This window comes from Scomber japonicus, chromosome 6 (genome assembly GCF_027409825.1).
Source record: "Scomber japonicus isolate fScoJap1 chromosome 6, fScoJap1.pri, whole genome shotgun sequence".
In the NCBI taxonomy this organism is placed as follows: domain Eukaryota; kingdom Metazoa; phylum Chordata; class Actinopteri; order Scombriformes; family Scombridae; genus Scomber; species Scomber japonicus.
In genome coordinates, this window is record NC_070583.1 from 12532374 (window position 1) to 12560231 (window position 27858).

At 41.1% G+C, this 27858-nt stretch overlaps 1 protein-coding gene across 1 annotated transcript; it reads left to right on the forward strand.

Moving 5' to 3' along the window:
• On the forward strand, positions 1 to 26122 carry sphkap (SPHK1 interactor, AKAP domain containing). The gene is made up of 12 exons (XM_053321433.1): positions 1 to 35; positions 2191 to 2293; positions 3565 to 3675; positions 14251 to 14310; positions 14697 to 14848; positions 15636 to 15883; positions 17915 to 21281; positions 22809 to 22970; positions 23944 to 24027; positions 24749 to 24798; positions 25330 to 25514; positions 25976 to 26122. Exons 1-12 carry the CDS (start codon positions 1 to 3, stop codon positions 26120 to 26122), a joined length of 4704 nt encoding a protein of 1567 aa, XP_053177408.1.
• Positions 26123 to 27858: the final 1736 nt, after the last annotated feature.

Genomic DNA, 27858 nt, shown 5'->3' on the forward strand with positions numbered 1-27858 from the left:
ATGGCAGGCGCAAAGTGCCTTCTGAAAACACCGAGGTAAGAGACTGCTTATTATTCCGGAATTTTAAAGAAAATGTCACTGAGCATAGGCACATACTATCACACCAAATTAACATAAATTGTCAGTCTACGGGCACTTAAATTGTGTCTGTAATATTCAGTAGTGTTTGCATTTACTTTATAGTGTTTTTCTTGCATTTGTGTAGCCCAACTATAATATATTCCGACATTTCTTCCACATAGTGATATTTGTGGCGCCTTTTTAAAATATTTTTACATGGGGACTGGAAGTGGAGTGTGAAATGCCAATGCACCATGCCTTTTATGACACATTGAATCAATGCAGTGTGATATTTTTTCCCCCGTCAGTGCAAAGAGTGTCAGTTTGTGTTTAGGTCTGAAAAAGCGCACCAAAATCCATGCAGTGTTGCAGTAAATCCGCTTCCACGGGAGACTGCCAGTGTTTGTGGTAAACAAGATGTTTGAGCCTGCGTGGCCTGACTGACAAATGTGTGGCAGTGAACAAGAGTGGACAACAGTGTGCTCTGTTTTCACACTTCAATCTTCTATTTTAAACGATTTAGTCATATTTACGGAATAATTATGGCAAATTAAAGCCAGAAGTAAAGGTTAGTGCAGTTTTGGGGACCTAAACTTCCTTCTGTGATTATTTTGTGCGTTTGAACGTTTTCCAAAGCGGTTAGGCTCTCACTAAAAGTTGCCTGCTGGCTTCTGAAGTCTGGCATCAATTCATCAACCAACAAGATTACAGTGAATTACAGCAGTGGACCGGGGGCTGTCCTTGAAAGGCAGACATTTGAGGGGTTAATTGTGTCCTCACATCAGGCTGATGCCTGCTGGGTACTTGGGGGCCCCGGGAGCACGAGTGCTCACCAACCTGTCAGTCACCACCGTGTTATGATAGAAAGGTCGTTAAATGCAGAGATTAGAAAGGAAGTCGTGCGTGACAAATCTATCCCGACGGCCTTTTTCAGTTTTCTATGAAAATTACTCAAGATTTGAACACCACAGTCATGTCTATGTTTTTTCTTTCACAATTTTTTCATCTACATTTTTAGTGTCACTCCTGCCAAAATTTCAGCATCCAACATATTCACGCAAAACCATTGTCTCCGTTTGTGTGTGTGTGTGTGTGTGTGTGTGTGTGTGTGTGTGTTTAAAGCACATCATAACCACTTAACTCCAATGCAGTTTCTTTCTTTTCAGTGTGTCCAGCCATTCACAGCAAACTCACTGTCCCTATTACACAGTTATTTACATCAGGCATGTTCATTTACTGCAAATTTGCTTTTGAAATATGTGGATTACAGAAAAAAATCAGCTGCTCCTGTTTGAATATGCATCCCCATCCTCTTTATATCCCAAATTGATCCTCATTAATGCTATTCCAGATAAGCTTTTGACTTGGCTTATCTCAGTGAAGGCATGCAGAGGGGATAATTATGCATTCCTGGGATTTGTTTTGAGTTTGTCATGTTGTTTTGAGCTCACGTTACTTCGATAGTCACTCCCATCACTACAATTTATGTCATTTTGTCAAATAATTATATCTAATGCACCAAATGAATGTTGTGTTTCCCTGTTTGTCCTGTTAAAACCCTCTGTCGCTGTCACTGTGACACTTGTCACATTACAAGATTGGCAAAGTGGCCATGATGCTTTGATGCATGTTCTGTCAGATTCTGAACAAAAATGGCTCAATTGGCTCCGTGTTCTCTTGAACAGACTGCAGAAAGCCAGCTTTGCGTCCATGCCAGGGGAAGCTTTATGCAGTTCATGCAGAAAGAAAACATCACAGACATCCCTAAAGAAACTTTTTAGCAGATGCCACAATGGTTTCTCATAAATAACAATGCAATAAAAAGTTGCACTTTTCAATAAATTATGAAAGATCTCAGCTTGGTTGGCCATAAACTGGTACATTTTCTGAATTAAGCATTCAGCTCAGGATATTCAAATCATTCTTCTAACAGACTATAGCTGTCTGGTTAATTCATTGGGGGAGTGCCACTGCTGAATGGTATGAACAAATGTGACAGGCAATGGACTGCTCCAGTCAGAGTGGAGATAACTCGTCCTCACTAATCCCAGACTTTTTAGTAGGGAGGTGTTAAGTGCTTGATGAGAATCTGCTTTGACAAAGTCAACTCCATGCCCTTTTGCCTTGCAGTAACTTCCAGTCATCTGCCATGTTTGAAGGCTCAGAGTCTACCGAGGTGGAAGGAGGCAGCACAGAGAGCACCGTGGCCTCATCCATCAGCGCCTGTAAGAAGGTAAGAACCACTGTGCTTGTGTTGAAATGGAGGAAATACTCCTGTCACTGTCTGTGTATCCGTCTGCTGTACAACCACTCCTTTTTGTCTTTTTCTCTGCTTATGTGCCTGTACACCTGTCCATCATATCTGCCTCCTCTGGCAGTTTATCAGTGTGTCTCCAGCAGTGCAAGATATTTTCATTTCCTCCTCCAGGGTGCCTGTGACACCCAGGGGTTGTGCAGTAAGAGGAACAGCCAGGCCTTCGGGTCACCCAGTAGATTTATCATCTCCCACTGCCAGGGAGACAGGAGGGGGAAATAGTACAGATCAGTGGGCTGAGGTGAAGGCTAGATTGAATTTCCTTTCAAAATGTGTGTGGGTCTATTTGTGCATGCGCCTTACTGTGTGTACATGAGTGTGTGGGTGTGCAGAAGGACTCACTGGTGTGTGTTCCTAATTAGCCTACCACTCATCATCTTAACTGACTTCCACTTGAGTGTCCTGTAGAGACACAAGGTGATGTCTTTCTTATAATTGGGCCTCCGGTTCCGCTGACCTGTGCCAGCAGCCTTTGATATGATCACTCTCCATGAGATCAGCTGAGTCTACGTCACCTTTACCTGGCTGAGGGCCTGCACAGATGGTCTATTCCTGAGGGCGCAAACATAAGGGGGCACGGTGTCACTAAAAATACACAGTGAGAATGAACAACGTGTATGTAATATCTGTCACATGTCAAACTAAATGTATGAGGGTAATTTATTTATAGCATGTGATTTTAATCATTTATCTGCTGTAGTTTTTTAACACAACAAACCGTCTTATTTATTCCTGTATTACAAATAAATACATGAATAAAAATATACTACACGGCCAGACTGATTAGCATCAAGAGAAACATTATTTTCATCCCTGTAAATAAATTGGCATTGTAATTAGGTGGTTATTAAAGGAGGAAGTCAATAGTCGTGTCAAAGGCAGCTGCACGGCTGCAGGTTTCATCCTGAAGGCTTCATTAAAATGTCCCTCCTGGGAGAAGATGATAACTGTCGTAAATATAATGTCCAAGGTCTGGTTAGTTGACAGATTATTGATTCTGTGCCACCGACACTTAACTTGAAATAAAGGTCCTGGAGAAAGGTCAATTGATCGCACCAACTTAGAGAGAGGGGGGGGGTGGGTGGGGTAAGATGAAAGTCAAAGGGTGACTCAGAAGGTGTGAGTGCATGTGTGAAGTCATACGACGCTTCATGTACCTGAACAGAGTTTATCTGTGTGTTGTGTGACAGGTGCTGTGCAGTAACAGTGTGCTGGACTCATCAGAGTACTGGCTGAGGAATGAGAAGGTTCTGTGCAGACTGGGCCTGCTGGATGACGACGCAGAAGGCAGCTGCACCATGGTGAGTAACATACTGTGGATGATGAAACACGCGTTACCCTTTTGGCAACGTAGATGGGCCAACTCATCTCTAGTCTAAAGTCTTAAAGCTGCAGGAGGCGTATCTATTTCCTCAAACAACAGCGAGATAACATTCTGAATGATGTGAGTGACAGAAGGTTGTTGGTGCTCCCATGCTGCTTTTTATATGGGGTTGTTTTATGTGTAATGTTACTTGTCAAGTGCCTTGCTCATGGGTTTTTTGTGCTTTTTGGTGGAAGGATAAATCACCTTAAATTACTCCATTAGTTAATTCACTTTAATCTATAAATAATATTCCTGTTGATGTTGTCAGTCATTGAAGATGCTGAATTCTGCATCATTTTACCATCCACTGAGAGAGATGAGCTTGTATTTTCTAGTCAGGACAGAACAAGACACTCTTGCATCTCAGGCTATGGGAATCTGGGGCATCTTTCACAATCTTTTCTTCAATCTTTTAAATGGAACAACTAATCAATTAAGCAAGAAAATGATCAACAGCCCTACTCAGATCAACTGCATTCTTTCTGGTCTAAAGCCTATTACTCCATTCTTTGTGAGCTCAGCATGATTGTGTTAGTCTAGGTATGAAAATGGGGCTTCACATAGTAATGTGCACAGTTACACAGAGTAACAGTCATAGTGAATTGCGTTTTATTCATATTTTCCATGGTGAATGTGTTGAATACAGTCATGCTTACACACATACCAACCTGCAAAGTGTGAGAGTCTGGCTGCACTTCCTCCCAGCATGATAACATTATACCTGACTGTTATACTGTATTTTAGAGTGTTTTAATCATTGTAATCATTAATCTCATCTCTATCCAATTAATTAACATGATTACTAACATTTGGATAAGTATCAGCATTCAGCAGCACACTCAGGCATACAGTCACTATGACAAACAAGCTGTGCATAAATAGAATCCGTGTACCATTAAAATCAACTAATTGTTATCGAGAATTTATTAATATCGATGGTCCTGCAGTGGTTAGAGCGCATGCCATATATGCAGCCGACCCTGGTTGGAATCCCGGCTGGTGGTCCTTTGCTGCATGTCACACCCCCCTCTATATACATACATATATATATGTGTGTGTGTGTATATATATGTATACAGTATATTGTCCTGCTGATAAAACTGTTTATTGAGACTATAGAAATCTAATACTGTAATGAAAAGCACAGTTTAAAGCAGTAGTGTGGGATTTTTATCTCCCTCTTCTGGCAGTGAGAGTAATTACAAAAACACTGTTGACATACATCATAGGCCCGCTGTAGTGTACTCTATTGCTACTGTTGCAGCTGTAAAATGGTGGATAAATTGTTTTGGCCATCACACAAGCCTCATGAAATAAGTCATTTCACTATCCATTCGAGATTGAATCCATTGGGTCCAATAATCATTGGAAAGTCTAGAAGAGTCACACATTACACTGTTTTATCCCCATTCAAGTAATCAGAGGGCTAACGGGAATTTAGCTGCTTAGGCGGCAGAAGTCTCTGGTGTGCATTATGCATTCATCCAGCCAGCGTGGGGATGCCAAAACCAGTACCAGATTAAAAACTCCATATACTTTGAAATGCAGAGATCTTGCAGTGTTAGGCTTAACCAGCATTGTGTGAACATGGTTGGCTTGAAGCGATTTAATGTAACAGACCTTCATTTTTTTGCAGCAGTTCCACACTGAAGGTTTCAAAAACATGTTCTAAGAATCTATCCTGGAAAATCCTGTAATGATGGTTAATGATTCTTTTTATTCCTCACAACAAGTAATGTTCGCTGAGGATCATGGGTAGCCTAATGTAGCCACTCCCACTGTTGTCCGAAAACAGCAAAAACTAAACGTATTTCTCACAATTGAAGGTGAAATAATTAAAACCGATGGTCACAACATTCACCCAGCATTTCATTGAGTTATCTAGTGCACTTTCTTGTTTTTGTGTCAAGAAATGTTGAGGATATAAGTAAAATCATCAGTGAATTATCCGGTTTTCCTGGGACAGGGGTAAAATCTCCTGGCTAAATATTGAAAAATATAGCGATTATATTTTTAAGGTAATATATAATATTTGTGGATTACTGGATTTTAATCAACAGATTAAATTTTGGGGCTATTTTAAGAACTGCTGTGAGACTTGATTGCACAGGCGCACTGATCGCTCGTGTTACTGCATGTATTTAAAAGTAGTGCACAACTTTGTACGATATAGTACGAACAGGGGATGAGAACGGCCTGACCATTTTATGCAGAAAAAATAAAAGTGTTGTGACTTTTTTTCCCCATACTTCAAGTGTCATTACCTAGGTAACAGATATAGCAGTCATTTAGGAAAGAGCACCGCTCTCACACATTTATGTTGCACTTTGTAAGTGTGAGCAGCTGCGTTCTGAAGTGAAAACCCCAGACACCAGCTGTATTATCTAGGACAAGACACACACAGAACTGCAACATCTGTTGGTGAATTTAAACAAAAAAAAAAAAAAAAAAATTTGATTAGACACAGATCCCAATATTCCTCTGACCGACTCACTGAATGCTTCTCTGCCATCACTGAGGGTCAGGTGTTCACATAGTTTGAAGCCTTTGTGGCAAGTTTAGTCATTTTTTGAAGGGCAAATGGTCTCTTCATGTCCCAGTGACCATTAAATTGAGTCCTGCAAAGTCATATAGACCCTGTTTGACCCTGGTATTAACATGCATCTCAGATCAGATTATAAGAGGACAGCACTAAATACATAAACAACCACCAAGACGCATTGTGATGGGATCACTTAAACCATTTGCTGAGGTGGTCTGGGACACATCTGTCCACCCATCTTTTATAATGTAAACACAAATGAGTCCTGATGGGTCCCTGCAAGGACATTACAGGAAAATATGTCCTCAATGCAACATAGTGGTTAGTTTGGTAAGAGTGTGCCTGCGGTTGAAAAAATGGAGAGATACACAGATGTACGTGATGAATCTGAACAGTTGGAATAACCCATACATGTAGTTATTGAAACATTTTGATTAGCTCTTTAGCCCACACCAAAAAAAAATCTGGTGTTTGTCTGACATGTCATCTGTTCTGGCAGAAATGCTGTAGGCAGCAACGAAGTCTGGACACAAGTGTCAGCTTGAGTTGCATAATAGAGACAGGTGTAAACGGCAGTGTCCACTAGTGATCGGATCACCCAAGAAGCATGTTAATGCTAGGTGTAAACAGGGCCAGATATATGCACCATAACTCTTATTCCTCCTCATCTTTTTTCACTCAATGCCATTTGACAACTGCCAACTCGAAAACAAAGACATCACTTATACCACCCTCGTGTGTGTGGAACAGGCCGTCTCTCGAGCTCCTACCTGAGTTTGGGATTATTCAGTCAATTTGATCTGTGTTGTTCCTTTGTGAAATGTAAAAAAACAAAAGCAGCGTCATCTTATCAGTTTTTGTTCGAATAAGACAATGGTCGTTTGTTTTCTTTACTTTGTGTCTGTTTTCTATGAATCAGAGGAAACTTAAATGCGAGCATCAAACAGATGCGGCCCGTCCTCCCGATGCATCGCTCTCGGACTTAGACATGACAGATTGCTCTCCTCTGACTCTCAATACTCTGTTTGCCTTTCCGCAGTTCACACAGCCAATCAATCAAACAGGGGCTCGCGATGGATGTCATTGCGTTAGGAATACATTTTTCTGTCCTGGCCTGAATCGTACAGGGAGGCAGACAGAAAGCCAAGTGTGGAATACAGAGAGAAAGACAGAGGGTTAAGCGACAGATGCTGATCCGAACAGAGAGAGAGGAGTAGTCAACTTTGTTAGTGGAGAGTGGTGCAGAAAGGAAAAGAGCACAGGGTCATGTGGAGAGGGACTTAATGGTTTTCTTTTTGTTGACTTGGCCTTGTTAAATTGTAATGGGCTGCAGTAATTATAGGGTTGAATAGAGCATATTGAGATTTTACTGAAAGGTGACTCAACTTCAATTTAGACCTATTTTGACCCCCCTTGATATCCAAAATAACCCAGCTTAGTTATTATTTTGAGTTTTCCAAGAACTGTTTGTTTAAAAGCAAAAAAGAAAATCAGTGTTTACACTTTCAGGAACAGGAATAGTCCAAAATAGTGAGTGCAGACAGCCAAATAAATAAAAGATAAAAAGCTTCAAATGTTGTGTGTTTGGCTCCATTACCGACCTCTGGCTGCATCATGTTGTCACCTTTGATCACTCACTCATGTTTTAATGCATGAAGTCACAGAGAAGTGTCATGTTGCTCTGATAGTCACACTGAATTTCATGACACCCCTGAGAGATTTGACAGGCAGGATCATTTTGATGAGATGAAGAGTTTTTTTTGCTCTGTGAGGAAACTAGTTAACCTCTGTGCATCTGATTTCCATGTTGCATTTCCATTTCTTGGAACAGACCGACACAGTTCTGGGTTTTAAAAAATGAAATATTAATACAGCATTAAAAGACATGATTGATTCATTCCTTTCTAAGAACATACGACAAAATGTTCAATTGCAGAAAATTACTTTTTTGACCCAAGCTGTTCAAGAAAATACATGTAAGGCTGCAATTATTCCTTCCCAACATTGTCCATTCCTCTCCTCTCGGCTGTCTGTCGTCTTACTTTGAATCTGCGCTCCTTGAAGAAGAATGAGCCATTCATCACCAGATTCAAACACTTCACACACTTGGATAGTGTGTTGTATCCTGACCTCTCTCACAGAGAGAGAGAGAGAGAGAGAGAGAGGGAGAGGGAGAGGGAGAGGGAGAGAGAGAGAGAGAGATGCAAGGTTGTGCTCTAAAATGAGACCTACTGGCATAAGATACTGGCTGCAGATTTTCCATATATTCACAATAAGAATTATTGTCAACAAATCTCATGTGCAGACCCAACCCAATAATGAATTTGATTGATCCTGCTTACAAGTATTGTGTGTGTATCCACAGTCTGAGATACATCACAGTCCTCCATTGTCCAAAACCTGGGTTCTTGGCCTGCAGAACTGTGGTTAGGGTTTGTTTAGAAATGGCTCCAAAGACTAATAACAGCAATCACATTTCCAGCTGCAGGGGAGAGTGGCATGCACCACTTGACCAGTTGACCAGTTCACCCACCATTTCACTTTTAATGCTTTACTGATGCATGTTGGCTGCCAAACAGATTTACAATTCAAATTGCCACACAGTGAACTTGAGGCTTTTGGGGGCCCTGAAGGTCTGGGTCCCTTTATCTGTTGAAGCCCCGTAGACCCAGAGCCCCATTAGCTTATCATTGCCTGCATACAATCCCTCTACACAGTGTCATAGGAGATGTGTAAGATTATGGATCAAACGGTGCATCAGAGAGCTTATTTCAAATGGAATATTCTGTGAAGATCATTATTACACATACCATTAAAAACACTGTGAAAACACCTCTTAGCACTTCTCCGAATGTGAAAACAACACATTCAAATTTATGCATTTCAAAGAGACAGAAGCTGCTCAACATCCACCGCTCCGGGTCTGCTCATAACCTGCTGTTAGCAATTTTCATCACATCTTTTCTCTCTGTTCATTTTAATCCCTTGTATGAACCTATTAACATGTTTCTGACCACAAAATGACTTCAGGAAGTATGTTTACTGATAAATGTATGATCACCCAGTGAATGTATACATTTGCTGGCACACAGGGGAATGTATATACTCCACAGAAACACTTCAGTATACATCCCCTGTTCTTTTACATCCTCTGTAACGTTTCCGTACCATTCATCTTGTGAGTGGGGAGAATCAGGACAGCATCAGATTCTTGATGTTCTGTCTGTTTAGCCAGGGGCTCCAAGCAGAGCAATTCACAGCCAGACACTAATTGTGTGTGTGTGTGTGTGTGTGTGCGTGTGCGTGTGCTTGATATTCACTGCTTCAATGCTGCATATATCCTATTTCTTTCAGCAGTTTGAAAGCCACAGTCGTTGATCATGTACACAATGTTTTCACATTTTAATTTAAGCACACTTTCTTACATTACAAGTGGTAACATGCATGTGGAATTTCATTAGATATTAATTCCTGTTATGCATTTTTTGTGTATACACTTAAATTATGAATTCAATAAAGGCTGTTTATAGACACCAGTATGTGAGATCAGCATGCTCATCTTCACTCTTCACCACCACTATATATGTAACATGGTAGTCACCGAGCCTTAATTTTGTTTTCCCCCCGAGACTTCACTTACAAATTAAACTTAAAATGAATTCAAATGAAAGTTGCCAGCTAGTGAAATAAGTCAAAACACTTTACAATCCAGGGAGGTGCATTTAGTTTAGTGACCCCAGACTGGATGAGTGAGCTCTTGTCTGTGGCTGCAGTAAGGTTATTTTCCATGCAACAGTAGACCTGTACATGGATGGAAAATTGCAATCTACCTCAGTTTTTGCAAATCTAGGACACCCAGAGGGCAATGTTAATAATGATGCAGGCTAAAAAAAGGAACTAAGCTACAATAGTAGAAGCCCATAAATAAGTCTAATCTTTTAAAAAGTGTCAACCACTGTCACTTTGTCCCACTCTCATTATAAGAAATGAGACAAAATGACAGTCATTATTTCTGTGTGAGTATTTAAGTGTCTGAAGGGCTAAATATTCAGCATAACAAAAATACTTGTGTGTTTCAAGTCATGAAAAAGAGCAACAACAACAAAAAAAGAGCCATAGTTAAAGAAAAAAAAGGAAGACAGAAGGACCAAGAGCAGCAGCAGCTGTGTGTGGGAGGATTGGAGTAGTGAGCAGAGAGAGAGAGGGCTGCTGGGGAGGAATGAGGCTTTGATGGACTGCAAGACTGAAATGTTTGTAATGGTTTTGTATATTGACCACGTCTGTGCACATAATATTGTATTGAAACTGTGGCTAAGTATCAGCATAAGCTTTATTTGTAGGTGTAGTAGAAAGAAAGAAATCTGCTTGCCTGGCAGTTTTGTATGTCCAAGGACAAATGGGATTTTATGCATAAATAAGTAGGGACAATTGAAACCTCTCTCTCTCTCTCTCTGTGTGTGTGTGTGTGTGTGTGTGTGTGTGTGTGTGTGTGTGTGTGTGTGTGTGTGTGTGTGTGTGTGTGTGTGTGTGTGTTAATCTAAAGCCTGAAAATAGGAATTTAGTTCCTGCATCAGTATAGCTTATTTTATTAAGGATGGTAAGCAATCCAGCAATAATTACATCACATTATATGCGCTTTTTAGTCTTGGCGATTGTACCAAGAAATGAGGCTCAATGCCACACATGAGCAGACAGTTAGTACATGCTGAAATCTTACAAGACAAATGTGGACAATTCTTTGAAATAATTAAGCACAGAGTTAACAATGTAAGTAATTATGGGGGATCATTTTCATTTCACAGGCTTTTCTTCAGCTTCAACTACTTTTCTGCATTCCTATGATCTCAAAATAGAGAAGTGAAATACACCTTTCTCCAAGTGTTGTTTCTGACAGAACAATCTCAACTCAAGTTAATTTTAGTGGCTTTTTCTCAGATCTTTCAACCATATCACATACGCTTCACAGAAACATCTTTTAAATTGATCTTGATCTGGGTTTTTTGGTTAAATTCCAGTACTATTCCCAAGGTCAAGATTCAAAAAAGGACAAATTTGAAGCATGTTATGCCAATACTTTATTGTGTAGCTGACAAAACATGAACAAGGGTGACCTACATGCTTTTCCCTGTAGAAAGAGTCCCAAAGATGTCCTTCATGTTACCTTGCAGAAACAGTGAATTAATAATTCACATTTTGCTGTAAACGTAAAACATGGTCAACTCCGCTGCTGCCTGTTTTCTCTGAGGCTGCTTCCAGATTTGTCCACTGTGAAGGGTCATTGCTGTCCAGTTTGGTCTCATTAGTCCACCAGCACAGGTGGTCAGAGTCACAGCTGTAAATTCACATGAGCACATCGTCCAGTAAAGCAGAAAAGTGCAGAGAGACTCCGTGACCTCTGTTGCAGCTGGACTTTTGACACAAGATAGGGAAAATGCAGATGTTCATGTCAAGAAGGTTGAACCACATAGACTGTTACATCTGGCCACCACTCTTATATCACTCACCTTCAATGGCACCATTTTAGCCCCATATCTCTGTATTTCTGCCCTTCTGTCCAGTCTCTCAGTCCGCCAGAGACAAACTGACACAGGCTTATATATGTGTGTTGTCCAGTGTGTCTGTGAAAACCTGAATCAGAGCGTGTCCCTAGGCTTGTCTCGCACATGGACTAGATGACTAGATGGTTGTCTGCTTCCCAAATTTAGAACAACTGCCTCTCGGCTCTCACCGTCTGATGGGGTTAAATTACTTCACCCTTCTCAAAGTCAAAGTCGTAGATCACTCGCCTCCCTTTTTCCTCTGTGTGTTACCTGCAGGCCATGTGTTGACAGGCAGGGGAAGGTGTCATCGCTGCTTTTCTGGGATGAATTCCAATAACAGTACAACTGAGTGGTGCTGAGGTGCTCTCATTCATGGGTTGTCATTTGGATAGGAATTGAAAAGTGTGTTAAAATCAAAATCAGAACTCATATAGGCATGTACCTGCATCCAGATACAGAAAAAGCTGAATTTGAAGGTCATATTTTGTTATCCAATGATGAGGGTCAGAAAGAGGCAATATCAGCCCATTGTCTTTGATTTCAGTGAACAGTGTTGAATAACTCCAGGTTATATGTGTATCTTGTTGACATTCACCAGCTATTCTTACAGAAAGGTCCTCATCACACTCACTAAACTGATCGGAACAACAGACAAGCAAATGAGCAAACAACTTGTTCTCCTCAGTGAGTAGATTGCTGTTATTTTGAGGGAAAATGAACAAAGGACCGAACCTCTTGGTATTCAGATAAATGTTACAGGTGACACTTTCAGTCCATGAAGGGCAGAAAAGAAAAAAAACATACACACACACACACACACACACACACACACACACACATACACACACACTTGGTTTGATTAGGGTGAGACAGGAAAACCATTTCAAATATTCTGTCGTGGTCGGCAGTGATCGACTTCATTCACATTTCGTTTATACTTGACTGACTCTATTTCAAAGCAGCAATTTTCATGATATTAGGCTATATAGTTTGGAAAATATTGTGTTTGACTGGAGGATGTCAGAGTGGAAGTGAGGAGGAAATTGGTTTGTTCTGAATGTGCTGCATTACTGCCTCAGCTGAAGGAAATTTTGACTCATCCAATCTGGCTTTGCAGCAGTTTTTGTTGTCTTAATCTTAGCTTTGCCTTTGATGAAGCAATCCCAGAAAAATCTGCAAAGTACAGTCTTATTTTGAATTAAAACTCATGAGTATATATTGACCCAGTTATGGCATCAATGTTTTTTTTTCACTTTAAAATCTGTCTACAGCCAGATTTTAAAAGAAGAAATAGTCAAGCGTGTACATAGAGCTTGATGCTGGATATATTGTGGTTCCTATACCTCAGCATGGCTTTCTGTGAACAGATCTTGTTGCGTACAATACAGATAAATGAAAGAAAAAAGATGAAAGTCATAACGAATATATGCTATCTCACCAGCTCTGAGGCTGTTTAGAAGCCTAGCAGGATTAAATCACGTGCACCTCAGGTAGTTCAAGGAAAATGATTTCAAACAGTGATATGTGTCAAGATATGATTACTTGAAACTATATATATTTTTCACAGGCCTAAAGGGGAGAGAAAGGCATAAAGATAACAGCAGGTAGAGCAGATATAGTGCTGGCAGAGGTACAAGAGAGACAGCAGGATCCCACATGTGCATGCATGAAAAGACGGAGAATGCCCCAGTGTCTCACATTACAACTACGTTGGATTAGTAATGACAAGCATGGTAGCATTCAGATGTTAGACATATATAGAAATATATGTGTTTGTGACTGAGTCACAAAAATGTCACTTCTCCCAAAGCACTTCACAGTATGCTGCACACACCCGCTGAGTATTGGTGCTCCAGTGGGAAGTGGCGCACCTCCACTGTTGTTGGTAGCTGTGCTTTATCCATTTAGCCACACAGGACTAACTTGGCTATGCCAACTTAGATCAGAGGCTGTGTGCTGTAGAATCAAACAGCAGCAGTCGAACAGTCCTAGACTCCCAGCACTGGCATCATAGACCATTAAACCTGCAGCCACAGGCAAAGGCGGGTGAGATTCAAAAAGGAGGCAGAGAGTGTGACAGAGGGAAAGCAATGGAGTGGAGACGATAGAAAGAAAATCATTGGTGGTTTACACCTTGTTGTATTCCCTGAGAGACAAGAATGTCTTTTCTGAAGGGACTCTGCCAATGGAGACAGTGGTTATTCAGACTTTACAGACAGCTGCTGTAGTTTTTAAATGGTGAATCACATAGAGTAAGCTATCGGTCTGTCTGGTTTGTCGGATTTGTGACAAATAAGTGACACTGGGGGAAATTCAACTCAGTAACTTTACCAGTTAAGCCCCTCATGCTCAGCTTTTGTGACATAATCTTCCTGTTCATACTGTCACCCTAATGCTCCATCTGTCTCTCTCTCTATCTCTCTCTCAGATCTGTTTTGTGAATCTGGACCCTCAGAAAACGGACTGTCGTGATGACAAAAGCGTCAAGGTGAGCTCATTCTTTCCCTCCCCTCGTCCCACCTGAGTGCACCCCTTTTCTTTTCCCGCCCACTTTTCATCTCCTGGGAAATTCATTGTGTTTTGCATATGAACATTGGCACAGTTACCATGGATTCAAAGTTCATTACCCAGAATTAGAGGGGTTGATTTGTTTAGCTAATATGCAGATTTTGCAGCTGACAGTGAGAGCGGTGGGCGATCAATAACTGTTCCACATGGTTCAAGACTTCTCACAGGAACGATTTCATAATTATGTTTCTCTGCGTTGGTAGCACATAGAACACGTCATGTTCTTGTTTTGAAGTCACTTGAAGAAAGGCTTTTTTATTATCACGCAGCCTTGTCTCTCTGCTCGGTACTGTATGTCTCCTGCAGAAATTGGCTTCGGTGTCCCCAGACCTGCCAAAGCTCGTTGAATTACTGACTGTCCACCAGCCGAAAGAAAATGAGATCCTACTGCTCGGCGGCCTAGAAGCCTCAGACACTTGCCAAACACACCCACACTCCCCCTCTCAGGTGAGTTTGCGGTGATGTCTCCAAATCCTTTGCGACTATTTCCAGCCTTTGAATTAACTGGCGTGGAGAGTGAGGCAGAGAGTGCAAGCTGTTCTTTTGTACAACAATTTTCTGTGATTACATTTTAACCTTTTTTTCCAGGAAAAAAATTGTATCTAGTAATGCTCCCCATTCACTCCAATAAAAACATAATCTTTTGTCGAGTTGAACTACAGTAAGTGTTAGACAGCAAAACAACATTAGCATGCAGAGGAAATACACTTGAAGGTACAAAACACTGGAACCTTTTCATTTTTGACTATTATAACTTCAAAAGGACACATGATTATATAGCAACTAATAGCAATTTGATTTTTACTTACCTTTTTTTCATGCCATGTTTCTTTAGAGCCATTGACCATCTCATAGACTTTTTGAAACATCAGGGTATAAAAACACTTTTCAGATCAATACTCAGCCTGAGGAGCCTGCACAGCCAACCAGTGGGTTTATACTGTAGTATATTGAATAAAAGGAATAAAAACAAGCAAAAGCTACAGAGACAGTCAGTCAGCAGGTTGGATTAAGTTGTTTATAATGTTATATCTCATCATTTGTGAGCAATATACTGTATGTGTTGTCGATTGTTTGTTTATGCTTGCTTGGTGTGTACCTTTGCATGTGTTCATGAGCAGGTGTGTACATGTACTACTTTGTACAAGCATTATGTGTGCATGTCTGTTTATATGCGTCTCTGTATTTATGCATAATAGGGATTTATTATTGTTCTATTCAGGTCCAGCAGCAGCAGCAGAGAAGTACAGGTGTGTGCCTGGTTCAGTGTTCAGGGCAGAGGCACTCCACCCAACCTGCCAGCATCATATTTGAGATCAACAAGTTCCTGATTGGTCTCCAGTGGGGAAAGGAACGACAGCTTCAGCAGAGCCGGGCAGCTGGGCAGCGGGTCGACGATGACACCAATCGCTCCATCTCATCCATAGAGGAAGACTTCCTGACTGCCTCTGAACACCTTGGAGATGACAGCGAGGATGATGGCTTCAGAAATGGTGAGTATTGTTACCTTTGCCAAAGAGGTTTTTTTTGGCTCTGTTTGTGTGTTTCTTGGCAGGATATTTTTAAAAAACTATTTTTCTTTTACTTAGTATGAAAGCTGGTTTGAAGTAAGGCCAGTGGACAAGTTATTCATGTTCGGTTTTGATCCAGTAATTTTTTTTTATGGATTTCTTAGTATAATGGCACATTGTACTGTTGAATCATATCACTATTTTCTCATGAATCACTGCACATGGCACATGTAATCCATAATTATCTATCATTATGTGCATTTCATAAAAGATCCAGTTTCAGCTGCAAATAGATTTTTAAAAGGTCATGTTAGTCAGTATGGGTAAATTTCTACTTAAGTCGTGAAGTCAAAGTTCCAAGAAGAAATGTTGACGTATATGCACTGAGCTCTTGTATGCATTGACGCATTTTGAAGATTCATATTAATGTTGATTCAAGAGTACATAATCTCTGCCTCAGGTCCACTTTCTGTCCTTTGTGTCACCCTGTTTACAACAGCTCACGGGTTAAAGATTTGATTTCACATCTGCCTATGTAGACGTGGTATTACACAGCCTGAACAGCCTCACAGTGTTCCTGTGATACATTTGCATTTACTCACAGCTTGAGTCAGCATGCTGTCCATTCAAAACACAGATGAAAATTTTGACCTCATACTGTGAAGCATGAGGTGGCTGTTCCTAAACAGATTTTAATGTGATAACATCTTTCTTAAGCAACTAAGAAAACAGACAAATCTGAAAAACAGAAATAAGTTAAATCATGATTTTAAGGTCAATTCTAAAGCTTTAAGAAACAAACACATGTCCAAGTCCAGCTAGTGGAAACGCCATTTTTAACATCTATAACGATAGTACTTTGTTCAGTTGTTTATAGCTGTAGTTAGGCCTTTATTAGAAAAAAATAAGATCTTACCAGTTGTGGATGAAGTATTCAGATCCTTTTTCTTTAGTGAACGTAGCTAAACTACAATATAAAAGTACTCTGTTGCGTGAGTCCTGCAGTCGATGTGTTATTTAAGTTCATGTACATAAGTATTGTCAGTAAAATGCACTTAGACTATCAAAGGTAATAGTAATCATTAAGCAGAAAGATGGCTCCTGTCAGTGTTATATTATATATTACATTACTGAATAATTATTATTGATTCATTAATGTGTAATCACCATTTTATGTTGCAGCTGGTGGATGTGGAGCTGATTTTAACATACAGTACATACTGTTTGATAGATAATATCAGTGTGTTATTTTTGTATGGTCATCATAGCTTTTGTGTATAGTAACTTGATCTGTAAAGTAATTATAGCTATACAGTAACATAAAATAGAATACTCAAATAAATTACAAGTGCCTCAAAATTGTAGTTAGTACAATACTGTCTTATCCACAACTAGATGCACAACTAGAATACAGCTAACTTCATATTTAGACAATTTTTATTTAAATATTATTTAAAAAAATTGCAGAATTTTATAGCTGTAAAAATACTTTAATTGCAAAATAAGATGCAGTTAAAAGCTAAATTGACAGCGTTAAACAATATGAGTATTTTTTAGTATTCTGACATTATAACTAAAATCATGGTTGAAACCACAGTTTAATATTGCAAAAGTTATTCTTGAGCAGATTTTTGGCACAGCACATACGGCTGTAATGAAACACTGTATTTCTTTCTGTGATTGCAGTAACACCACAGCCGAGACAGTGGCGTAGCAAGCACTGAAAGGTTTCTGTAATGACTGAGAAGGAACTATTCATTTATTACCACTGGGTTGTCCAGGTGATGAATGAAATGAATGAAAATAATTATCTGTTAAAGTTTTGTTCAAGGGGAAATTGAATGGGACAAACAAGAAACAACCCAGCTCTAGTAGTCAGTGAAGGCTGAAACAGAATTATATTGTGCTCTTGCTGTGAAACTTTGGAAACTGATGGAGCTGCTTTATAATCAATGTGGACATTTTTCATTTCCTGCTCTCTCTTTCCTTCTCTTTTTGCCTCTCTCCTCACAGAGCCGGAGAGTGGTGACCTGGCAGAGAGCCTGGTGGAGGTTGCACAGAAACACTGTGTCAGACTTACATGTCAGAGGGGACAGCTGGCCCATCATCAGAACAGGGAGGACATGGAGGTGAAAAGGGAAATGCGTCAGCGAACCAGCCACCACACTAAGGAGTCAGCGGGTCACTACGCCACCAATTTGGCTGAGTCAGTACTGCAAGATGCCTTCATACGCCTCTCGCAAGATGAAACGTCTTTTGTCTCTGAGGCTGCTGTCAGTGTGTCCCTCTCCAGACATCCTTCCAACTTCAGTGGACCTTCACAGACCAAACAGCCTTCACAACAACGCACCTGCTCTTTTGAACTCCCCAAGATTGTGATAGTTCAAAGCCCAGACAGTTCTGACGTGGCTGCAGAATGGTCAGAGACTCAGGTGTCTAATGTGCCTGACCAGGATATCACTGCCAGATCCACAGAAATGCCAGAAAAAGTGACACAGGCTCACGCTCCCCACCACAATGGAGGACACCCCTCCAAACATGTAGAGGTGGCTTTAGCCTGTGCTGCCAGTGTCATTGGCACCATCACTACACCCCAGCTGACAGAACAGCTTGCAATGGAATCAGCTTCAGAGGAGGACACAGAGGAGGACCTACAAGAACCAGAGGAGAAAACTGACTACTCCCTCTCCTCAGCTATGTGTGGTATAGCTCAGGTAGCTGGTGCTGTAGCAGCTGTGGAGCTAACAGAGGAGTCAGGGGAAGGTGGCGATTCTGACGCAGATTCCGCTGATGCCTACACCGCATCCCGGGGTTTGATGTCTGCTGCTGAGGCCTCTGCAGTCTTCACGCTGCACTGCAGTGTGGCAGAGGGTACCAGTGTTGAAGCGTTTCGTGCCAATATTGCTGAAGTCCTACACAGAGAAGCAGCTGAGGTGCTGTCTCAGCCACAAGGCTACAAAAGTGTAGCTCATTTGCTGGAGTCCACCCATAACAAGATAGTAGATGGCATCACTTGTCCAAAAAAATCCTACACAGATGAAAGAGAGGTAGATGACTTAATCAATGAGGTGGCAGACAGTCTCTTTAAGCATGCATTAGAAAAAGCAAAAAAGAAAAAAGAACTGGAAGGTACAGGAAAGGAGGCACCAGGCATCCAGGTTTTTTTGCAGGATAGTGTAAACAATTTGCTTTTTGATATCCTTTGTCTGACACAAAGAAAAATTAGTCACATCTCTAGATGTGACCAAGGGTCTTTTGAGGCACAAGAGGGTGATGCCATCATGGAGAGCAAAGACCCATTAATTCAATTGCAGTGCTTAGCTGGCTATAGCCAGTCCACTAATAGTGATAATCACAGTGGCATGCCACACTACACAGATAAGCTTACCATGATTTCTGGGCTGAAGGAGAAATGTCTGCTAGAGGAAAATGATCTCACTGCATCTCCCCCCACATCATATAGCAAAGAGCAACAGCTGCAGTCATCATGCAGACAAAGTCAGTCTAAATCCTCCTCCTTTCCTGCCAAAGATTGGTCTGACCACCAGCAGAACCAGCAGGGCAGTGGTACCTTCAGAGAACCTTTGAGTGAAATCCAAATTCACAGCACAGAGAAGAGGGGGCGATTAGTGACAGGAAGTGACAGCAGACAGGCTTCGCTCACCCATCAGACCTCCTTCAACTCTTGCAGTTCTCTGCTGTCTTGGAAAATGGATTCAGAGTCCAGGACACCCATTACTTGCTATGCTGATGATTTGGCTGCTACAGTGGTGTCAATGGCCACAGAACTAGCTGCCATATGTTTGGAGAACTCTACTGGGAAGCAACCTTGGTTCTGTGCCCTGAAAGGAACATCTACAGAGGGACCAGAGGCCTACTTGATCCCTGCTTGCCGCACAGTACTCAGAAGAAAAGAGGGTCAAAGCAGCAATGCAGCCTCTAAGAAACATCGGGCACCACGCCTTAGTGAGATCAAGAGGAAAACAGAGGAGCAACCAGAGCTCATGGAGCGGCTTGTGAATCGGGTAGTGGATGAGTCAGTAAACCTGGATGAACCACAGGACCCATTTGCCCTCTTTGCGTCTGAAGTCACAGCCAGGATCATGAACTGCCCTGAGCTTAATGTAGTGGACACTTCTAAAGCAGGCCAACCTCGCAGCAGGTTGCAGTGTGAGAGGTGGAGCCGTGGAAAGGCATCTAGTTATGAGAGCATTCCAGAAGAAGATGCAGACCCATCAGGTACACCAAACACCCTGGGCCCTGGAAGTCGGTTAGGTCAGAACTTGAGCCGCGGTAGCTCAATCTCTAAACAGTCAAGTTGTGAGAGCATCACAGATGAGTTCTCGCGGTTCATGGTAAACCAGATGGAGACTGAGGGCAGGGGGTTTGACCTTCTCTTGGATTACTACGCAGGAAAAAATGCCAGCAGCATTCTGGCTGCAGCTGTGCAACAGGCTGCATCCAAGAAAAATGGTCACCTTAATGTCAGGGCCTCCTCCTGCCTGTCCAAACAGTCTAGCACAGAAAGCATCACAGAAGAGTTCTATAGGTTTATGCTTAAAGACATGGATAAAGAAAACAAAGAGTATGGTATTGCCAAGACTAAAGAGTGGAGCAATAGTCTGTACCCACCCTCTCCTAGAACACCCTTCTGTATACGTCAATCCTCTGTTCCAGATCGACGCTACTCAGACTCGCGACTGACTGTCAACTCACCCATTAAAGCCAACTCATTTGATGGATTTGCCCGCAATGTGCATGGAGACACACTGAATATCTACCCCACCAACTCAGTGTCAGCCACAGGACTGTGCAAGTCAGATTCTTGCCTCTATCAAAGGGGTAAGACTGACCAGATCACTGATATGCTGATTCACGAGACCTGGTCCAGCTCTATTGAATCCTTGATGAGAAAGAACAAGATCATTGCTGATCCAGAGGACAGTATTGAACTGGAGGCTGCAGGAGACTTACAGCCCCATGTGCAGCAGTTTGCCAATCGCCTGGCAGCTGACATTGTAGATATTGGCAAGTCTGCACTCGGGAGCCAGCAAGAGGTAGCTGGGGGCATGCCTGGGTCACACCCACTGTCACATATGCCTGTTGGTGAAAGAAGGAGGGGGTTCAAACAATCTCATCTTAGTTGTAGTCGGAGTAGGTCCAGCCAGGACCAAGCAGGCAATGGATTAGGGTCCGGGGCTAGTGACAATAATGCACCCCGCATGAGGGGCCCCAGAGATGTGCCGCTAATCCACATTGAGGGAGATCAGAAAGATGAGGAGACCTCTCTAAATCCTGAAAAGGCAGAAGGACCTCAGGAAACAACACCAGAAGTGTCAGCTACCAAGCGTACAGAGAGAGCTACAGCCAACGGCAGCAGGTACTGCATTGGTTCCTACCCTTCTGTGTTAGAGTCAGACCAACCCTCCAGGAAGAGAGTTTGTTATAGCCCAGCAGCAGAGTCATCATAAATATGATAAGTAGAGATTATTTTGTCTGATACAGAAATAGAGGGAAAATAAGAACAAATTTGTCTAGGAAAATCAGCACTGACCAAATAAAATCGAGGTCCTACAACTGCCCAAGCATACCAAAGCTATTTTTAGAATTTGATCAAAGAGTGGCAGGCTCACAGAGGATCCATTCACTGGGGAAACTAATCTATTTTAGCAGTGTGTGAGGTTTGACAAACCTTTGGCTAGGCTGTGACTCACACTGTCTGGGTGATGTAATGTGTGTGCAGAAAGTTTCTAGTGGCTTCATCTTTTATCCACTGTGGGGCTATTCAGCTCACCTTCATTGGTACAAGAAGCACTTAGACTTGGCTAACACACTTCATCCATGAGACACTATAAGAAAGGTATTTAGATTACACTGACATACCTATTAATGTAAGGTTGTTGCATTAAAGTTTGCTTGAGGGAAGTGCAGCAGGTTAGCTAAGGAATGGTGTTTATCTGAAGGAAATTCAATCGTAATCAAGAGCTGATTAGACATGGTTAGTCTTACATTTCTTATTCATGTCTTATTCACTCCGATTCTACAAATTAAAAGTGTTTGAGTGGACTTTCAGAGGAGGCAGTAGAGTGTAGACTCTCCCAGAAGACATTTTAGTGGATACTCTGAGAGTAATGAACTGGAGCAGTTCATAATGTGTCTCAGTCTGGAATCGAATTAACCTGCTGAAAATGTATAAGTGGAGAGAGCAGCTAATGTGCATGAGAGGTATAGAGATAGAAAAGTGAAAATATAATATCCAGATGTGGGGAATTGGTTGAAATCTGCTGGTCTTTTTTTTTTTTTTTTTAATGTTTTATAGAAATGTTGATCCTCAAAATAAGACATGTTTAATTGTGACTGAGAGGAAAACAGCTGAAAGGCTCCCAGGTCACAGGAGAATCACAAGACACACTCCTTTTCACTTGACAATACATGTAATCCAGGAACAAGTGGAGAGCATCTGTTTGTCCCTTGAGTAAGAGTGGAACTTAATCACTCGCCTAGTCAATAAAACCTAATTTCCCTCTGGAATTGTCAAGGATGGCAGCCCTCAATCATCTGATTATGCCTTAATTTAATCACTTTCCTGAAAAAACTGTGAAAATCCAACAGTGCCTCTGGGGAATGCGTTTTGCTGATCCATTAAAGATACTGAAATGAATTGTCTGTCTTTGAATACATAGTTATTTCAAATTCCAAAGGTTTGTCATTTGTATAAAGTTACCTTAGATCTTTAATTTCTGGAGCTTTCCCCATATGCCTTTTGAAATGCATTTTAGTTTTAACTGTACATGAGAGTGACTTGAGGAACAACAGTGGAAAAACAACCAGAGTAACCACACACTGCAGCAGACATTGTGCACAACCATTCGATGGTCACTCCCATCTTGCGGTTTGCTCTCCCCAGCAGTGAGAGGGACAGGCCAGCTGTGGCGGTGGCTGCAGTAGTGAAGAGGGACAAGCGTTCTATGAGTGCTAGCAGTGAAGAGAGCATGGGGAGCTGGTCCCAAATAACCCCCGAGGATGACCCCCACGAGGAGACCAGTAGTTTTATCCAGCTGAGCGAGGGGTCAGTAACCGTTGCTCCTTGATACTGCTCCAAACGCTGCTACTCCCACCCTCACCCCACTCCCATTGGCCCATTGCTACTGACACTTGTGCTCTCCTGTGCCAATGCCAATTTACTCCCTGCTGCTGCAATATCCACACCTGCTGAGGCAGTGTATGGCAGAGAGCTCACTCCAGAAAGCCCTCTCCATAGCTCGCATACAGGGCAAGACCCTGCTTACACCCCAGGCACAACTACCTGCAGTAGTAGGCTGTGGTGCTACAGGGATTTGACCTCTCACATTGAAAGCCTCTACTTCAAAACATTTGCTACACCATTCCTTGCTTCATCAGTTTTCATTTGTTTTAGCCAACTCTGACTCTTTCAACTTTTACCAAATAGCCTGGAGTAACTGCTCTATACTCCACTGGATGAAACAATTTAAAAGTAGAAGATGCCTTAAGGTTATATCTCATGATAATGGACCAAGTAATAAGCATGTTCAAATGCATTTATTATTTAAAGGTGTTGATATGTGTAGATTAGAAAGGAAATGAGAAGTTGGAAGGCTCCATGTGGTTAGGGAGGAAATGATATGAGATACCTGCTTTTTGCTTAATTAACTGCAAGGGTAGTTTGTCTGCATCACCATAACACTCGCTGCTCCTTGCAACCTCTCCATTTACCGCTTTACTTTAATTCCACCTCATCTGTGAACCATGTTGTGACACAAAGACCAGCCCTGTCTATCCACTGCCCACCGAAACTACCTCCAAATCTTCTCATCCTCATCTTCAGACTAAAATCACCAGCTCTCCCACCTTGAGCATCCGATTCTCCTGCAGCTGCTATTTATATGTTAATCACTAGCTAATGAACAACACGACCTGCATCGCTGCGCCTGGTTATTGTTCTCTTAACAAGTCAGCGATCATGTCGGGTGTCTTGAGACAACATGCAAGTGACGTTATCTCATTTTTTTATTGGTTTACAGGAATGGAACCAGCAGCACATCCAGCCTAGGCCTGGCAGACCTGGATGCTTTTTCTGATGTGCCTACTCAGAGCACAGTAATCAGGTAACTGTCATTGTCACAGACGGTGTGCTGAAATATTTCTCATTAATGTGTCACTTTTTTTTTTTTTTAAGTCTGCAGATAGTATATTGCTTTTTTCATGCTCTCACCCAGAGTGCAGCAAAGATGTGATGGTGACAGGCTGCTGGACTAACACTCACATGACAGATTATTGCTTCTCTGTTGTCATCTGTTCTCTGTTGTCATTCTAGCATAGATGATAATGTTCAGTTTAATAGACAAAAAGCATACTATATCTATCTTATCTATCTTATCCATCCATCCATCCATCCATCCATCCATCCATCCAGTAAAATTAAATTGAAGGAATAGACCTTTTGGGAAATGCATTTATTTGCTTTTTTGCCGATAGCAATGAAGTAGATGAGATAGTCTGGAAAATAGTTAAACACTTTGCTTTTTGTAGGAATTAAACAAACAAGATATAAAGTGTTCATTAGTAAGCTTTAGAGATGCTGCAGGGTGGATTTTGTTCCCTTCAGACAAAATCAGGCTTGCTGGTTCCCTGTTTCCAGTCTTTTTCTGCTTAGCTAAACTAAGTGGCTTCTGGTGGAAACTTTGTATTAAACACACATGATGTACATGACAGTGGTATCTTCTCACCTAACTCTCAAAAAGAGAGCAAGTATATTTCCCAAAATGTTTAACTATACCTTTAAGTGATACTGTATGTTACCTTAACCTGGCATTTCTTTACCTGCAGTGAGGAGACAGAAAAAGGCCACCTGGCAGGAACCAAGGAGAATATATTTCGTAAGTACAGTGATGAATTCTCATGTCATCTCAATGCCACCAACTTTTTAATTATTCACCTCCTTCCTCAGCTTTGACTTCTCCCCGCTCACCAAGAGCTCTTGAGTGACTTGAGGTACAGTATGTGCTGGGTCTGTGTGAATAATCTCTCAAATGGATGTACTTGAATAAAGGTGATGCTGTGCTCTGCATTAAGGATAGTCATCAATAATTGAAAAGGGCCTGCACCTCCAGAGGTGTCTCACCACAAAGGTCATCTTTATTTAATGACTTACACTTGATCAAAGGTTGTCTCAAAGCATAACTGGGCCTGAGATATTTTTTTATTTTATGAAGTTGAACCTACTATATTGATTGTTCAAAGGTTTGGCATGTTTGCATTTGATACATGCATTACATAGAACTATGTATTGAAGCCCTGAAAAAGAGGATTTAGAGAAAACTCCTCTCTCAGGCACTCTAAAATATAGTATATTTTATAATAGTTGTACTCTCCTAATACAGCATGTCTTGTTACATTTGATCTTTCAGAGAGCAGTTCAGTGCGGACATTGAGCAGCAGTGGCAACCTCGGGGAGCTGTTGGTGGTAAACTGTGACCTCGAAGCGGAATGTGTGGACTCAGAGCTGAGAGTGACTCTGCAGTGGATTGCTGCATCTGAGCTTGGACTTCCTGCTCTCTACTTCAGGAAGTCTAAAGAGAAAAAGGTTGCAAAGGTGAGCACAACAGCAAGTCAAATCAAAAACAAAAAAGGAACATTATAGCCCTTCTCCATTCTGCTTATTTCTATGTAAATTGTACATAAAGTTGTACAATTTAAATATATCAAGTCTAAAATATTTAATATATTTCTATAAAATACCCACCATATATAAAACACTACCCTCATTGACCTTAAAGGTAGCCTGTGTTTTCTTAACTATAGAATGGTTGTCAGGTCTTCTTTGCTTGTTTTTCCAAGTAATGCACTTCACCAAAAGAGTATGATTCGATCTGTGGCTGCCTTTAAGATAGGCAGTATTTTAGGAATCATTTATGTGACCAATTAATTGATAAATGAACTACATCATGGCTCATACACTGGGAATTTCATTGGAATTATACATACTGAAGATTTCTCCATCAGCCAGCATAGTATATATTTATTACTGAATTCATTATGCATGTGTTCTCTCAGTTCCAGAGGGTGGTCCATCTGATGTCTCAGAAGGCGTGGCGGATTGCGGACTTGTTCAGTGCTGTGGTTCAGTTCTGTAAGCTAAATGAGAAAGAGGAAAAGGAGGGCAGGTCCAGCCTGTTTGATTGGCTTTTGGAGACCCTGTAAGGTGGATTAGTTTCCTCATCGTGCAAACAAAAACACACATGCTCTCTCACTCACACTTCTAACATGTTCCTAACTGTTTGCCCCATTCTTTTTGATCACACATCACAAGTGTCTCCTGCTACAAGCTGAGAACACACCATCAGCATAAAAAATTCAGTCCCTCCCCCTGCTGTCCTCTCACCCTGGCCATGGACATTGTGTTTTATATCTGTCTGCAGTCATGAATGAACCAGTCTCCCTTTAATAAAAGCATGTTTTATTTTCAAATTCACCACTTTAGCTTGTAAGACACACATACAGGACAAACTGTAGGTATATGGGTTGGACATTCCTAATAGGAATGAACTAACCTTCAAGAGATTATTGTCAGCAGGTTTTAACTGCTTAATATATATTTGCAGATTCTCACAACCAAATTATGTGTTTATTAATTTATTCCAAATGAACACATATGAAGCAAAGTACCAATAGAGAATAGGAAAATCAGGTTTGATTCTCCCTGCAGCTTAACATACTCAAACCTTTTGTATCAAAATTACTTTGTAAAAGAGGCAGTTCAAATATAAGCCCAGAAAAAGCTCTTTGACTTTCTGTTTATAGCCACTTAGAAGTGCACATTTGCTTAAAGTAAGCAAAAATGTTCATATATTTATTGTGTTCATTGGCAAACATACCACCTCTGTTGTGACTTTGAAACTCAGTTCTAAGTAGGTATGTTATCTTGTTAATGTTACTTGAGAACTGATTATTTTGGATAGCTGTACTGTATATACTGTAGATTTGGAACTGCTGCACCTTGGAGTAGTGGACTGCTCTCTTTAGCTTTTACTATGTCAGGAAGACAGAGTAAGGTTTGTAATGTTGAATTTGTATGTGGATTTGGTGTGTTTATTTCTCTACTAAGTGGTACTCTAGTGTTACATCAGCATTCAGCAGCATCAGCTGTAAACTCTGTCACTGTAGAACTGAATGTATTTATCTTTTGACATCAATAAATTTCTGTGATGTGAAATACAAGCAGCCTTGATCATTCCTGACATTCAACAGGAAGACAACTGAACACTGCTTAGTAGCACATTTATTCACATTAGAATGACACTATTAGCATAGTTTTCCCCAAAGCATGTCATAGAAGCAACAATACTAATGCACACATGATCTTTGTTTATCACAGTTACTAAATGCAAGCTGGGAAGCTACCAAACAGGCATTCATAATCACACTGTAGTTTCAGAAAATACTACTTAGTACACAGGGGAACTGCCCTTTGGCATGAAGGCCCATTATTCTGAAACCCCAATAGTTTGTAAAAATATCTCTGGATCGAAAGCCCATTAGTCCAACAGCCCATTATCTCGAAAACAAACGCCCATTGCTGTGAAAATTGGGTTGGGGCTATGACGAATGTTACTGTTTATGGTTAGGGTTAGTATGCACTAAATGCATTTATTAAACTTTATCTTCATGTTTGCACGACAAAATACACCAAATACTATTTTTTGTTAAACTAAGGGCATACATCTCCAGGGAGACTCCATGTTTTTTTAGCTAAGGGCCTTCAGAGCATTGGTCTTCAGATTTTGGGATAACAGGCTGTTGGACTAATGGAGTTTTGTTCCAGTGGTAAGTTTTTCTAACGATTGTGGTTTCAGAATTATGGACCGTTGGACCAATGGCATGGCACCGTATACATCACAGAAACGTAAAGGCAAGACAGTGGGAACAAAACAAATTAA